The sequence below is a fragment of the Uranotaenia lowii genome, chromosome 3 (genome assembly GCF_029784155.1).
Source record: "Uranotaenia lowii strain MFRU-FL chromosome 3, ASM2978415v1, whole genome shotgun sequence".
Classification (NCBI taxonomy): domain Eukaryota; kingdom Metazoa; phylum Arthropoda; class Insecta; order Diptera; family Culicidae; genus Uranotaenia; species Uranotaenia lowii.
Window position 1 is genome coordinate 100,577,045 of NC_073693.1, and position 16,830 is coordinate 100,593,874.

At 34.7% G+C, this 16,830-nt stretch overlaps 2 protein-coding genes across 5 annotated transcripts in view; both read left to right on the forward strand.

Annotated features, from left to right (window-relative positions):
• Nucleotides 1–2,277, forward strand: part of LOC129758758 (PDZ and LIM domain protein 3) — a 180,198-nt gene extending 177,921 nt beyond the window's left edge. For all 4 annotated transcript variants that reach the window (XM_055756366.1, XM_055756369.1, XM_055756368.1 and 1 more), the window contains 2 exons: nt 1,010–1,151; nt 1,230–2,277. In XM_055756366.1, the coding sequence (XP_055612341.1) occupies nt 1,010–1,151; nt 1,230–1,370 (283 nt within the window). In that variant the 3' untranslated portion in view covers nt 1,371–2,277. The remainder of the gene's footprint in view (nt 1–1,009; nt 1,152–1,229) is intronic.
• An 8,650-nt stretch (nt 2,278–10,927) lies between these two features.
• Nucleotides 10,928–12,433, forward strand: LOC129757086 (uncharacterized). Its single transcript, XM_055754205.1, has 3 exons — nt 10,928–11,152; nt 11,578–12,116; nt 12,178–12,433. Exons 1-3 carry the CDS (start codon nt 10,981–10,983, stop codon nt 12,304–12,306), a joined length of 840 nt encoding a protein of 279 aa, XP_055610180.1. The 5' UTR covers nt 10,928–10,980; the 3' UTR covers nt 12,307–12,433.
• Nucleotides 12,434–16,830: the final 4,397 nt, after the last annotated feature.

The following is a 16,830-nucleotide window of genomic DNA, read 5'->3' on the forward strand; positions in this document are numbered from 1 at the left end:
TCTGTTCGTCACTGCGGCTCCCAGCTTTTGATTTCGCCCAGATTCAGGCTTCCTAGTTGTCGACATACGTTCCCCAAACATTTTTATTACTTTGGTGACGGTTGATTTGGCTACATTCAACGAATTTGCTATTTCTGTGAGCGTGTAGTTTGAATTTTTACGACACGCATGTACAAAATTTTGATTTGTAGCTCCTCTTGCTTGGACGCCATTATGAAATCTAATGTCAAAATCCAATAAGAAACATCATTCTACAAACATGAACGTACAAAATGAGAGGTGTTAAGGTTTTTTTAAATGAATGATAAGAAAAAAAATACGGTGAATTTCAGTTGACCAGTTTTTTAGTTCAAAAGTTCTTCCCTGCACCGGCCAGGATTTGCAAAGAATTGTCCTTTGTAACGTTTGCATTTGGTTTCATTTGAGTGCCTATCCTTTTTTGTTTCTTCACGAATATAAGTCATATTTGAACCTCTCCGGAGGTTTTAACATTGAAGTTAAAAATAATAAAGCAACTGACTGTTTGAATTGTAATCTATAGTAAAAGTTTATCTGTGGTAAAAGGATGTATCTACCTATTTTATGCATGTTTATTCTGTTACGCTTTAATAGGAAAAAATATTGTATTAATACTAACAAAATGTTGTCAAAAATATCCCTCAATCGAAATAAATAAAAAAATATCTGCTAATGTGAATTTGTTCTGATTTTATTTTTCCTGTTCTCACGTTTCCGTACATCACACTTTCCGCATAACCTACACGAATTTCCCATTTCTCGAATGGTCGCCGCTACACTCCAAACTCGTAAAAATTTACTCCAACAAAACTGTCTTTCCGACAAAAAAAAAACAAAATTCCATCGCCATGAAATCGCGAAATCCGCGCGCGCTTTCATTTGCCACACTGCCCTGCATTTCAATCCGAACGGAAAAAAATCGCCATCCTCATCCTCGCTTCAAAAAAAAAAAATTTCGCACCTCCAACCAATAAAAATACAAAAACCACAGCTACAAGAAAACCGTCGTCTTCGATCCGAGCAAGAGCGAGACCTACCGTTTTCTGCAGGAGGGCTCCGGCGAAGGACTTCAGGAAGTGGCCACACCCATCCAGCCACGCACCTTCCACGCGAACCGTTTGATACCAGGAAAGGTACGCAGTTGACGTTTCGAATCGAATGCACCCTGTCTTTTTCAAGGTTTCTACTTAAATTTTTAATCTATTTCACAGAAACCAAACGCCAACCACCCAGCTCCCCAGCCAGAATTCGTTCATCCAGTCAACTCGATGGGCGTTCCGAACGAAAACATCCACCAGAGTGGATCTTTCAAACGTTTGATGCACCACGTACTGGCAGATGCCGAATATTAGAAACCAGCCCAGAATTCACGTTATGTTTGTAATAATCACATACACACCCACACAACCACACTTATTAGCGTTTAAGTTGAATGTAAATGAACAAACGAGAACTTACTGTTTTGAATTTTAGAACCAAGCGCTGAAGTTTTGAAATATGAATGATACCCCAATAGGTATCTAGCCTGTCCAAATCGAAAACCTCCCATTATTGTAACCCATTTATGCTCACGTCATTGTCTAATCATCTCACAATTACCAAAGCGATTCACAAACGAGCTTCTTTTAGTGGAGAAAACACCCTCAAAACGTTACATGTTACAATGAACTTTTACAGTTATGTAAATAAAACTGCTCTCGCAGCAACGTTGTTAAACGAAATAATTTATTAGTCATACTTTTTGAAAAAAAAAAAGAGGAGAATAGATCAGAAACACAATATATTTATCAATGGTATAGCTTTATTGTTATTTTTTTTTTAATATTTATTTTTAAACTTACGTGTCAAAACCATTATCCGAGTGTCTTTCGTGAAGCGAGACACCGAAATTCGAGTGCATGTTCTAGTCAAGGGGTCGTCAAATTCTACCTCATCAGTAAGGATCAAGTTCCTGAAAATGTTGGCTTGGGGTTTGACGATATTCCGAAAATCTTATTGTTAGTAGTAGCGACCAGAAAATTTTCATCTGCAAAAAGGTTCAATTTTGGGTTGTGAAATTATTTCAAAATAATCAACAAAAACCAAAATTATTCAAACCACCGTCTTCAGAACTTTGGCAGCGGAATCGAAAAACGCTTTAGGTATAGACATTAATTCAGAAGCGTCGGAACGACGGCCAACATTTAGGAACCTAAGAGATGGCTTTTGTGAAAAGAGCAATGGAATTTGCAAATAAATTCAAAAAATATACAAAACAAAGTGTAAATTTTTTATTATTTTCCGAAATCCTGAGCTACACAACCAACTTAAAAAAAATCTTCAAGTAAATCACTGAAATCAGTACCAAATTTTGTTTCGAATTTTGAAAACAAAATCTCCGAAATCCGATTAATAATTTCAAACATCAATCTAATCAACTCAGAAACCTCATTCAAATCCAGATTCTTAACCATAATATTGAATAAAGATTTGAGATCTGACATACTAACTTGAGGTTTTAATAATTTGATTTCAGATTTAAATTTTAGTATAATCGAAAGGTTCAGATTTAAAATCGAAAGTTAATATTCAAATTTTCAAGTTACTTTTCACGTTTGTTATTCAGATTGAAATCCAGGCATCAGACACAGGTAACATAATCACCTATATATAAGATTGAGATTGACTCAGATCCCATTGCCTAATTGAGTTTTCAAATTTCAATTTTCGACTGAAACTTAACATACAGATTCAGAACTCAGACTCCAGATTTAAGTTTCAAATTCAGATTCAATAACAAATTTCAGATTAAAACATAGAATCAGAATTCGAATAAGGAATATAGATTTAGCCTCTGAATTCAGATTTCAAATTTCATATTTAAAATCAAAATTTTAGTTTTCAGATTAAAAAAATAATATTTAGATTTAATCTTCAGAAATGCTTATTTAAAATTTAGAATTCCAAAGATTTTAGATCTTAGATTTATGATTTAGATTCTTGTTTAAGGTTTCGGAAAAAAAATCAAATTCAGATTGCAGATCTAGCTATACATTCAAAATATGAGGTTAAGAATTCAGATTCAGATCTAAGATCAGTTTGATTCAATCGAAAATTTGTTAAAAGAAATTAAAAAAAAGCTGAGTTTTGCACCAGATTATGTCTTTTAGCGGAATTCGGTAAACTGTTCCCGATTCAAGGAGAAACAATGCGAAAACTTGGCGCTGATTCATCTATCCAGCTGTATTCTTCACTATGTCTTGAAAATTTTTACCTTAGAATTTCATCTTGCGGCAATGCCATTAGAATATGTAATATAGGGGTTTTACACCTTTTAAGGGGTCTAATTAGACTTACCGGCTTAACTCCGTCTCAGGGGCTCCTACGCCTAATTTGGGGCAACTGTTGGCCTGGAGGTGTTTGGGAACGGGTTTTTTGTTCACCTCGATTGTGGTTGAGGCATTTTGAATCGAAGATTTTTTCTTTGGGGGTTCCACTTATCACACTACGGTCTGTTCCTCTCCTTTTTGGACACAAGACACGTGCGCAACCGCTTTTGGACGAATTATCTCCAACGACACTGGAGACCACGTCGGAACTCAAAACCCGAAGCACCACGGATCGCGGAATACAGGGCGGAACGCCAATAATGAACCGAAGGGGCTTTTTTCTCGTTTTCAAAACCGATCGACTTCGCTTGGGCCGACACGTCTGGCTTCTTCAACGACTCACAAGCAAGAGAGCCTTTCAACCCTTTCGCACCTCGTTTCCGGGGTTTTTCGCCTTATTTCGGATTTCGCAAACTCCATAGTGAACGCAAACTCTTTTCATTTACGCCAAAGCAGTTCTCTGCCAGAGGTTATCAAGCCATTATTAACCCCAGACCATCTACGCTCTTTATACTCAAATTAAATTAATGGGACATATTTACATGTTACAAATATTATAATCAATAAAAATAATTTGATTCCTAGTTAAGCCATCTTTTTTTTAAAGGAATTTTGAAAGCACAACGTTGCCAAATTTTGACAGATTTTGTCTAAGAAAACGGTAATTTAACTGTTTATGTTTAATGAAAATCACCCAAGCAAAAACAACAGTTTAAGCTTTAAAAACCTTTTCAGATTCTGCAATAAGTTTAAGATAATAGAGATTAGACATGAATTTAAATGTATCTACATAAATATAACATTTGGTGAGAATCATCAAAAAAAGTTCTTTCTGTCCGTCACTGTTACACATAATCTTTTTGCCTGTGGTCGGCACGACTTTGTCCTGTATTTTCAACAGCTGAAATTACAGGACGATTTCAGGACAGAAAAACTGCTCAGGAAAAAAGCTGTCGAATTCACCTGGAGGATCGAAATGCTTTTCTCCTGTAATTTGCAGGAGGTTTTGTATGATTCCTGTAGGTAAAAATTGGCTTCAATCCGAGAATTTATGACATTCAAAAATTTGTCACCTTATAAATTCTTGCCTTATGTTCTAAGCGTATCACCCTCAAAATGCATTGGTCAGATAAGCTGTCTGGTCAGCCATTTTATCAAACAGCCGTAGGGTAATTTAACCCGATAGGCCCATTTAGGAAACCTTTCCCCTACGAGCGAATACTGTACACGCTAGAAATTATTAAACCATTTACGATTCAAAAATAACAATTTTTGACCTTTTCCCGGGAAATGCCATTTTATGAGTTCTCCATGAGAAGCCATAAAATGACTTATAGGGGAGAAGTTCGAATATGGTTATTTTTCAACCGAATGAGATTCTCGAGGAGAAGTTGAAATATGGTTGTTTTTAAATCAAAATGCAAAATGTGGGAGAAGAAAAAATAAAATTTTAACAATTTTGTGTTTTTACATCTTTTTATTTATTTTTTAGATGCTCTGCTTTCTTGATGATAAATATAGGGGGAAAATGCAACGATTTTTGTTGAGTGGGCCTATCGAAACAGCATCGAGCTACTTACTTTCACTTTCCCGATGAAAGTTCCGATCTTTTGGCTCTGCTAGTGATTCAGAAAAATCAGAGAGCCGATTTCGCTCGTCAGGAACAGATGAGCATTGTCCAGGAAATAGCTGCAGCAAGGGAAATAGCTCATCTCGGTCGCCGGAACAACAATGTGTATAGCCAACTTCAAGACCTCCTCAGCTGCGGCTTCAAAGTTAACCTTGAAAAGTGTCTCTAGTGCAGAGAATGTTTCTGGAGAACCAAAATCGGCATTTGGACAGGCTGAAAAAATGAAATTATTACATAAATGAAAAACAAAAACGTTCCACAAAAAAAAGTTACCGGTTCCTTTTTCTGCCGCTTCGTGCTAAATGCAACTGGGAGGCAGCTGTAGCACAGAATCTTTGCTGACCGCAATTCCACTCCGGTGGGTGGAGCTTTTTGGGCTGTATACCAACCAATCTCAGCTCCATCCTAATATTATGAAGAATGGTCAGGATGGTCAGTTTTTGAAGCACTTTGCTCGTTTCGGAAGTAAGTAGTCCCGCGTTCGGTGCTGTTGTTTCACTGGAACTGAATCCGGACTGCCGGAGAGTCGTCCAATTGGTGCACTGCAATTTAATTTTTCTTATGATTGGTTGGGTTTTGATGATGATGATGGCCCTCCACTATCCCCCGTACATGGGAAATTGGGCTGGATTATCTTAATAGATATTTTTTATAAATTGTCTCATTTAGTCTTTGATCAATTGATTCGTTGAATCTTACTGGATTTGTTCCCATGTACGTCCATCATTGCCTTTTTTATTTATTGCTTTTTTTTTTCTTGCTGTTTCTTTTGCTGCTTCAAATTTTTCAACTTAAGAACAGGGACCATCTGGGAAAAGGGACATTTTGGGGTGTAGCCCCATCCCACACACACATGAGTCCATTTTCAGGGTTTTACCGCGCCCCAGATCGCGTTGCTTTTGAGATTTGTCATGTGCGGCCCAGAGACGTTTGTTCAGTTGAGTTCATCATCATCATGTAATTTAATTACTAGCTTATTTTAACACGTACTATATCCTAATATTGTTTTTCACGAACGCCAAACATTTATTTTTAAAATTTGTCAAGTTTTCTTCTCGCTTGATGTCCATAGGTAAAGTGTTATACATTTTTATTCCTTTATAATATAACGAATTCTGTGTGGATGCTAATAAAAATGAAGCTGCTCTTATCTCACTGGCAAAACGAGTTCCATAGCGATGCAGGTCAGTTCCTCTGATTATTCTTTCCTGGAGGTATTCTGGCGCTATTCCTTTTACAATTTTAAATATCAGGATCATGGTATGATACGTCACTCGCTGCTTAACTGAGAGCCATTGTAATGTACTCAGCATAATTTGAATAGGGGTTCTTCGGTCACATCTTAGAATCAGTCTCATTATTTTATTCTGAAGCCTCTGTAGACGAGCCATTTGTTGATCATTTGCAAAGCATATTGTTGAGGGGCAGAAATCAAAATGCGGTGATATTATTGCCTTGTACAAGTAAATAAGACTCCATTGAGTCAAATCATTACGCAACCGACATAAAATTCCAAATTTTTGTGCTATTTTCTTAACAGCATAGTCGATATGGTTTTTGAAATTCAATTTTTCATCAATTATAACACCAAGATACTTAATTTCGTGAACTATTTCAAGACGCACACCATCGATACTAACATTAACTATATCACAGTTTGCAGGCTTGTTGGAGACAATCAAACATTTAGTTTTCGAGACATTCAGTTTCAACATTTTAAAATTCAGCCATTTACTTAAGTTTTCTAGATCACAGTTCAGTTGTACAACAGCAGCATCAGCATTGTCATTAGCAATAAATATTACAGTATCGTCAGCAAACAAATTTATATCACAGTGGTTCAGGATTCGTTTCATGTCATTAATGTATAAAATAAAAAGCAAGGGTCCAAGCACACTTCCTTGTGGTACACCGACCTTGGTTTCTTTGGTATTGGATATCACAGTGGCATACTTCGTTCGTTGATAACGGCATTCTAAATACGATTGGAACCAATTCAGAGTTGTGCCCTCTATACCGTATTTCCATAGAGTTTTTATAAGATTTCTGCGTGAAATTGTTTCAAATGCGCGTTTCAAATCTAGAAATACTGCGATTATCTTTTGCCTTTTCTCCAACATTCCTTTCCATTTGGCCAACACCAAGTTTAAAGCTGTCTCACAAGAGTGATTCTTACGATAGCCACTCTGTTCTGGGATAAGCAGTTTATACGTGTCAATATAATTTATTAATTGTTCCTTAACTGCTAACTCCAATACTTTCTCGTACAGAGGAAGCATATTAATTGGACGAAATTCTTCTGCTTTCGATGTACCATTGACTTTTTCTATTGGGACAACCAAAGATTCTTTCCAAGAGCGGGGAACAATTCCAGTCCGCAGTGACTCATTTATTATGGTTAAAATATTTTCACCGATAGCATCAAATGCATCTTTTAAAACTCTGCAACTAACCTCATCCGCACCAGAAGATGATCCCATTGTCCATATAATTTTCTTAAGTTTTTCAAGCGTGATGGGCGAGAAACGAGTTAATTTGCTTTGGGTGTAAACTCCTCTAAGTTGCATTGGTTCGGGCTCTGCTTTAATAGAGTTGCTAATTTCTTCAATGCTTTGGATGAAATAATCATTGAATTTATTTGCGATTTTGGTTTCGTCTAGTTCAACTTCTCCGCCAAATTCAATTAGACTTGGATTAGGTGCATTTGGACTTAAAAGCCTTCTGAGAGTTTTCCACAACTCCTTACTATTATCTCTGTTTTCTTCAATTGTACGCTGAATCCACTCTTGTTTTTTTCTCCGTAAGCAACAGGAGTATTCATTTCTGTACGTTTTATATACCAACCATGTAAAATCAGAGTTACATTGTAGAAATTTTGTATATGCTTTATCTCTTTTTCTTTTCATTTCAACAAGTCTGAAATCATACCATTTATTTGATTGTTTGGCTTTTATTAATTTATAAACCACTAGGTTATTAACACATCTTTTGACAATTTGTACAAGATTATTTGCTTTGTCATGTAGATCATTGGATAGCTGATCTAAATTTGTTTCTTGCTTGTGTTTTCTCAATAAAGTGAGTAGATTTTCTCGAGAATAGTTTTTCCAACACTTTACCCGGACAAAAGTATCTTCAACATTATTAACATTGCTAGCAACATGTATACATAGAGTTTCATGGTCAGATATTTTAAAATCATTGACGGCACAAACACTGATATCACAGTTCGAAAATACCAAGTCAATTATTGTTTGGCTAGTACGTGTTATGCGAGTGTAGTCTTTGACATGTTGATTTAAGTTGTACGAGGACATCACATTCTTTAAGTTTGCAGAATTAACCGAATTAGACCAATTGATATTGAAGTCTCCAACAATTAAGTTGAACTTAGACAAATCTACGAAATCATCAAGCCAGTTTTCTTCTAAAACCTTCAGAAAATTTGCATCGCTTTCGTTTGGCGAATGGTACAGAATACCGTATCGTCCGGCAGTTAGTCCATTGTAAATTTCTATTCCAAGGAACCAATTTTTATCTTTCTGTTCATTTAGTAAGACCTTGTATTTCATACTTGTGTGTATATACATCATCACGCCTCCTGTGTGTCTCGAGTCAGAATAACAACTTATGGAACGGAAGTTTGCTATTTGAAAAAGATTTTCTCCCAGTGCTTGTGTTACATGTGTCTCAAATAGCAATAATAATTTCGGTTTGATCGTGTGCATCATTAAACGAATTTCTTCAAAATTTGTAGTCATACCTCCACAGTTTAAATAAATAACAGCTGGATGATTTTTGCTTAGTTTGTGGGATTGCTATTGAGCATAATCTATGAAACGACGCTTATTCGCAACCATTTTTTTATAAACGGGACATTCCTCACTGTAAGCAAAATGATTTATATCCAGGTTCATGTTCCGCTCTTTGTTGATGTTTTTGCAATTTATACAGATCCTAAAGTCTGATTTACAATCGGAAGTTCTGTGATTTAAAGCGCAACGTGAACAGATTTCAATGTTTTTACAGTCTGCACTCTTATGACCATATGCACAACATTTGAAGCAACGCATTATGCTAAACGATTCGACTACTCTGCAGCTATCCCATCCTATGTTTACACGGCCCATTTCAAGCATAGTTTCTTGTGAGGCCAAATCGACCTCAATGATTGCTGTATATTGTGTGTAATTCATATACTTACTTGCAAAACTAGTAACAAGCTTTAAATTTTTGATATTCAAATATTCGTTTTGGTCTGTTAGGCATTGTTGAAGGATTTCGGCCGATAATTTTTCCGATAATCCTGTTATTTTGAGTCGTGGTTTGATCGGCATAGACATGGATACATCATAGTTTTCTCCTAATAAATCTTGTACGTTTGAGACTACTGATTCTAAGTTGTCGGAACTATTAACACCGAGAATCACCCTACCATTATATCCTTCTCTAACGGTTTGTATTTTAGCAGCAGATCTATCTACTTTGGCACGTAAAGCTTCCTTAGTTTCTCTAGATGTTTGTTCTCCCTCTTTAGGCTTAACTATAACCATTGGCTCTCTTTTTTTCAGGGGCGTTTTTTCGGAAAATCGATTTTTACCTTTTAAAAGATCAGCAAAGGTTGGAGTCTGGTTGCTTTCTATTAAAATGGGATCATCTTCTGGGTTTTCATCAGCGCTTTTTTCCAGACGAGCTCTCTTCCTAGATCGTAAATTAGCACTAGGGCCAGATGGAGTATCAAGACTTATTATTTTTTTCGATTGTATTGGAAGATTTTTAATATTTTCTTCCAAAACACTTTTGACTTCATCAAGAATATTCTCGCTCTCTGATTTTAACACTGATTTTAAATTTTCTACGTTTTCCTTCATCTTTGCATCAATTTCGTTTCTTAATGTATTAAAATTCTCATTCACAAACATCATAATCTCGTTTAATTTAATCATAAGCTTATCGTGGCCTATTCGATCATCACGACAATCTCTGCACACAAATTTCATTCCACGGTTTTTGTCCATGTACTTCAGCCCATTATCATCCAACCCATCACAGCACTTCACATGCATGATCGAGCCACACGTCCCAAAGCATTTAACTCTTGCAGTTTCTTCTCGAATCGCTTTTGTGCACACACTACACGTCGAGTTCAACGACATCTCGGCAGCGAGTGTAGGCCTGCCGGCCACGCGCTTTGCTATCAATTTGCACTGCTTGAATATTTATATTTCTCACAGTGATATCAATCAACAGAACTTTATCCAAAGTTTTAGGACATTTACTTTATGTCTTCCAACAAGACTTTTATACTATTAGAAAGGAAATAAAAACCACTTTCTAATCGAACTGATTTGCTTATTTTCAACCACTTTTTCACGTCAAAAATAGTAAAAAATAAACTCATAACTTTTAATTGGATATTCATAATGATGAAACAATTACCTTTAGAATCTCTCCAGCCTTGTTTTATTAGTACGGACGAAATGAAAAACAAAACACGTTCGGTTCGCTTCACGGTAGCTTTCAATATGGCGAAGAAAAAACGTCAAGTTTTTCAACCATTTTGTGGTTCATACATGAGAGCTTGATAAATGGTTGAATTTTAACATAGAAAAATTATTAAAAAAAATAACCATATTGATAGTTTTAGAGCAAACACCATAAAATGGTTATTCTATAAACATAATTGGTTAAATGAAAACGAGCGTGTATTAGGTATTCTGCATGATTATCCAAAATATCCAATACAGTACTCGCTCGTTAATCGGACAATTTTGAGGATTCTCTCTATATTTTAAATCGAGCATCCCTTTCCCTTTACAAACTCACACAGCTACAAACGAACTGAACATACCTTCTTCTAGATTAACGTTGTTTTTGTTTTGATCATCGTCCTCTTCACACGGTTCAGTTTACAAGCCTCAACGGCAGATGCGGCCGAATCTGTTCTGAATTTTGTCAACAATAATGGTGGAAAAGTTGAATGATTTGATGATTAAAAGCGAGCCCTCGTTCTACGGCGTCGACGATTCGGATCTACTGAATGGGATCTCGGCGGATCTTCCGAATGAATCCAATTTGCGAACCCTGTGCACGGAGAAGCTGAGCATCGATGATGACACGATAGCGCTCCTTGAAGGTTTGTAGTCCGAAAAATAACAGCTTTTATATTTTGTTTTGTTGTTTTATTTGGGATTTTAAGCCTCTTGAGTTTATTCATCCCATATCCCAAACAGCTTTTATATCATGTAAACAGCTCATCACCGGTGATTTATGATATATTCTTCACAATGTCTTAAAACTTTGTACTTTAGAATTTTATCTCGCCGCTATGCCATTAAAATATCGATTTTAATTAATGAATTAAAGAGCGAAACACGTGTTTCAATACATCCATGAATAATTGTGTAGATCAATGTCATATTGACCTATCGATATCGCTTCTTCTATAAGAACAATCGGTGTAGGAAGTGGTTTTGTACAGTCATACAGATTTTCCAAAAGTACTGTTGGATCATTTTCATTATCTTTCAAATATTTATGTGATATTCTTTCTTGGCGTAGCTCAACGAATCGATGTCGATTGTTTGAAAAAGATGCGTTTGGAAGATGTAGACACCCTATTCGAGGGACAGATCTTGGGACCGAAAATAAATTTTCGAGAAGCTCTTATCTTGTGGAGAGAGGAAATTGGACTCCCGATAAAAAGCCTCCGAATGGTTTGCGGAAGAAAAAGATCAAGCGACTCGGAACCATATCCTACGCGATCTCCCAAGTATCCCAACTTCAACGTCCCAGAGTGCAAACCAACTGTGGTTGCAACGCTTCAGGACATTCTGAAAGGCACCCATCCTTCGGATTCATCCTACAAATCGTACCCGTGGCCGATGAGTCCGGAGGTTTTGAAAGATATCCTCAGGAGCAGCAACGTGGGCCGGATGATTCTGAGCTGTGGCGAGCTAGGCAGCTTGGAGAAGTCGATGCAAAGTCAATTGACGGGCATCGTGATAGACTACCACATGGACCACGATACCAAAATTACCGCCGTGCAGCTGGAAAACTATTGCCTGTGTATAACTACGTTGTTCCCTCACGAGAATAAGGTTTGTGTGATGATCGACTAGATTTTTGTTTAATTATATTTTGATGTTCTGAATATTTCAGAATAACTACCACATACCGAGAGGTCCAACAAGACGAAATCCAGGAGGATCTCTCTATTCTAGATTCATAAATCAGAAAATAAGCAAAAAGGCTTTGGCCATCGGAAGTGGCGTGGCCGGAGCGCAATAATTTCATTCACAAAGCCAAAAAAATGTTGAGTGAAAATATAATTATAAGTCATTATTTTTCTAATTTCTAGCAATGCTAAGCATGATTTCATTTGAACACATTGTAAAAATATTAAGTAAGACAAAAAAACTGAATAAAATGTTGTATTTAAAATTAAATTAAGTATAGGGTAGCAACCTGAAAGTGATACACTTTATTTATGTCATAAAACTCAAACCAGTTTTTATTTTTCTTTGGAATCGATTTCAATAACTTCTTAGTACAAATAGTAAAATTAAAATGTACTAAGTTGAGTCCAAATCTTTCACCTTTGTGTTTGATAACGGTTCATATGTAGATCTCGGTTGTTGCTGAAGACGCACGCAGGTAAAAATACTATTTTTCCGGACAATAAATTGTTTACTCCGCTGGAGGTAAGGATATTGGAAAAATGGAAATCAATGATAATGCCAAATGACTTAAAATAATGCCTAAAATGTCGGGATCAAATGTTATCCCGACAAAAAAAAAACTTAACTTTCTGGGGCTTGGTGGGTTTTTCGATTCTCCATATTTCGACGTTACATGAATTTCTAAGTCATTTGGCATAAAAATTAAAAATTCGAATTTTAAGTTTTACTTTGGTCCCTCTTACGCAATTTTTAAAATTATGAAGTCAATTTTTGTCAATTTTTTTTAGACAACACCAGATTTCAAAGAATTTTTAAGTCGTTTGCATCAAAAATGAAATTTCGATTTTTCCGGTTGGTGATTTGTGAGGGTTGAAAAGCAAAACTTTCAACTCTTTGAGGCACTCCTAAATCAAGTCTGATCGAGCTGAAATTTTGCACAGGTTAGTTTTTTGGGGCAATTTACAAAATACACATGGTCGGTTTAAAAAAGTCGATCATGAAATTTCTCCCATACATCCATTGCCACTCTAATATATATATAAAACGAGGACGAAGGGAAGAAAATTTCGGTGCCAACGTTCCAAATCAGTTGGAAGATTTTGACGCACTAAATTCAAATTACTTGTCAGATTTTGTCCATAAACTCCAGTTTTGGTGATATGGCTTGTAGAAATTTTTAGTTGATTAGTTTAGAGTAAAATCGATTTTCGATAACTGAAGTATTAGGTCACTATTTATCGAAAATCGATTTTACTTTAAACTAATCAATTTAAAAATTTCTACACATTTCAATCTGCATGAAAATTGAAAACAGGTTTTGGATACTTTAATTATCCTTATTCAATCAAGGACTAAAATCTTGCCTGCATGTACTTGTTTTAGAAACGCAACGCTTAAAACCAAAAAAAAATCAATTTTATTTTTAAAATTAGAATATTTAAGATTATAACTATATCTGACATTGAAAAATGTTTTGGAGTCTTTGTTATTGAAGGTTTCAATTCATTCAACTTTGTTAAAGACTGCAAAACGATTAGACTTATGCTTTAAAAAATAATAAAGATTCAATTTGATTTAAATCTTCTTTAAAATTTCGTCAAAATTATCGTATTTTGCAGAATTAGGAAAAAATTAACAAAATGAATACTTTTATAATTTTTTTCTCAGAAGTCAAAATTACTCGCGGTGTGCACCTTTGTTTTGAAAATCTTCATAATGTACTATAGTTTTGCCGAAAATGTGTTAAAATTCATTTAATGAATTTTTACCTATTTTCAAGAGTTATCTCTCTATTAGATATAGAAAAAACTGATTGCATATTTGCAATTAGTCAAAAAAAACCTCTTGAATTCTTAACCTCGGAAAAATTTAAAATTCGATGCCTTGAGTTATAACTTAGCAACATGTTGATGTCAGGAAACTGACCATTGCAGTCTGATTGTGCATTTTACATGCTCTGAAACCTCTATGACCTCCATAGTTGTGATTCCATGATTAAATGTTTTGTACTTCAAACTGTAGATATTGTATAAATTCTACAAATTTTCTGAATAAACATGTGCTATTCGTTTTTTAACACAAAATTTAATACTTTTCATTTTCTATTCGTTTCCAGTTTTAAATACACATTTTTAATTTCAAGTCGGCATTCTGAGTTCTGTAATTTAAACACATTTCGAATTCAGAATTTGAAATTTAGAATTCAAGAATGTTAATAAAAATTTTGGAAATCTGAATTCGGAATTCTCAAAAGAAGCCACATTTAAAATTCAGGTCTACGAATTTAGAATTCTGAAATCAGATTTCTTAATTTAGAATTCGAATTCCGAATTTACGAATTCCTGAATCAATTTTCATTGACAGGATTCTGATATAGTTTTTTTATACCATCTTTATTCCGATTTTCACTTTTTTAGCTGAATTGATTTGTAGTTTTTAAAACTGTTTTAAGATACCGAAAATGAACAAATGTGTGTTTATTTCTTTCTTTTTCTGGATTTTGAAGTTTTAAATTGTAATTTATGTTTATATAGGAATTCTGAATAAAGCTCTAATCGTGGAATTCTTAATTTTGAGTTGAATTTGAATTCTTTATTCTGAAAATCTTATATCAGTGATCGCATATTGTATTATTTATATTTTGAATTATAAGGACTGTTCACGAAAGAAAGTGGACACAAGTTGATTAATATTACAAGTGTTTAACTCTGCTTTAAGTAACACACGTCAAAAAATATCGAAAAAGTTGGAATGAAGTTGACAAAGGTGGAGTAAGCCCATCGTTTGGCGAATCAATTCTGCAAAAATTATGCGCGACAAAGATATTTTTCCTTAAACGGGTTAAAATTTCGAAGGATGCGAAGTTTTCAATGTTTAGAATAATAAGGATGTTTCGGGAAATTTATTTTCTTGAAGATCTACCGATATCTAGCTGAGGAAAGAGACCAAGAAACCGGAAAAAATGGGAAGCTGCCGCTCGATTCCTAAATTATAGTAAAGGCGTCTTTTTTCTAAGAAGTTACCAAAAAAGTTGCTCATAAGTCATAAGTCATAAGTCATCACAGCAGAAAAAATTTGAAGACCTTGGAATGAAAAACGTTGAAACTTTTACCGAATTGGACACGAGTTGGCATTCTAGTTTGTAATTTTTTAACTTTTTTGAATAAAGGATATCCCTGATGACCTACAATGCATTTGATTAAGAAAATAGAAATATAAGTGGGATTGGTACACAAAAATTGTATGTACGGCTTGAAGCGCCCTGCGTTTTCTACATTGATCACAATAAATGAAGATACTTACTGGAAAAAAAATTAAATAACATATTATTTTCAGCTCAGTTTTGTTAACTGAGGAATCTCTTATGGCATTTTCCCGATTTGTGTTCTTATCACTCTACTACTTATACCGTTTATCGGCTTAACCAAGTAAAAGCACATTTTATCGAGAAATATCGAAATTCACCAAAATGTCTCAAACTGCAACATATTGAAAGGAATTGGCCTATAACACAAGGCATCAGAATTTACATTTTTCCTCAATGCAAAAAATAAGAGCTCATTAAAACTAATTTGAAGGCGCTGATTCCAATTCTGCAATTAGTTTTTTTTTTTTCTAACAGCTCTTGTTTTTGAGATATATATGTTTTAAAAAAGGATAAATCAATTATAGCAAAACTGTACAACATTACAATGATCAACATTCCCGAAAACCGCGAGTAATTTTGACTTCTGAGTAAAAAGTGATAGAAGTTTTTTTACTGCTTATTTTTCCTAATTCTGCAAAAAACGAGAATTTTGACGAAATTTTTAAGTAGTTTTAAACCACATTAAATCTTAGATATTTCTTAAAGCATAGGTCAAATCTTTTTTTAAAGAATTATAATTTTTCATATCAAATACTCAAAGACTTTCTTTGGTGATGTCAGAAATAGTTGTAATGATATTTTCAAATTTCTAAAAATTGTGACAATATTTTTTTAAAGCGTTGTATCTCTGAAACTAGATTATCTAAGTAAAATCTGGATTCTTAACCCTTTAATGCATAGTGTTGTTTTAAAACAACACTAATAAAAACTCAAATATCTCTAAAAGTATTGAAAATTTTCATATCTTTTATTCCTAAAAGTTATTTCTGAGATTAAAACACGCTTAGCTGAGGCACTGACAGCACTTATTTGTTGTTTACATCGGAGAAATTTCACTTTAAGTGCCGAAAAATTGTGCTTCGTAGTAAACATTTTTTTCCCGCTCGTAAAGTTCAACGTATTAGTTCAATTCAGCAGGTAAGAATGGAAAAAAAATATATTAAATTGTTTGTTTTAATTTCAAAAACGCGTTTTGGTAGATGATTGGACCGAAAACTCCCTATGTCGATTTTGTAAGCAGAAATCCTGATGTTGTTTTAAAACAACATTATGCATTCCATTGAGTTTCATTGACAAATGACTAAAACGTGTCACATATGCTTTTCTTGTTCTCTATTTAAAGGATGCGTGATACAGAACTGCAGAAATATTTAGAGAATTTATCCGATTCGGAAGATGGATTCGATGATTCGGACTCTGATCCAGACTATGAGCAACTTCAGGCATGTCACGACGCAAATTATTGTTCTACGGATGATGATACTG

Coding starts and splice junctions, on each gene's coding strand:
- LOC129757086 (XM_055754205.1), top strand. CDS start 10,981: ATGGTGGAAAAGTTGAATGATTTGATGATTAAAAGCGAGCCCTCGTTC. Junction 11,153..11,577: donor CACGATAGCGCTCCTTGAAG/GTTTGTAGTCCG, acceptor TTCTTGGCGTAG/CTCAACGAATCGATGTCGAT. Junction 12,117..12,177: donor TGTTCCCTCACGAGAATAAG/GTTTGTGTGATG, acceptor TGAATATTTCAG/AATAACTACCACATACCGAG.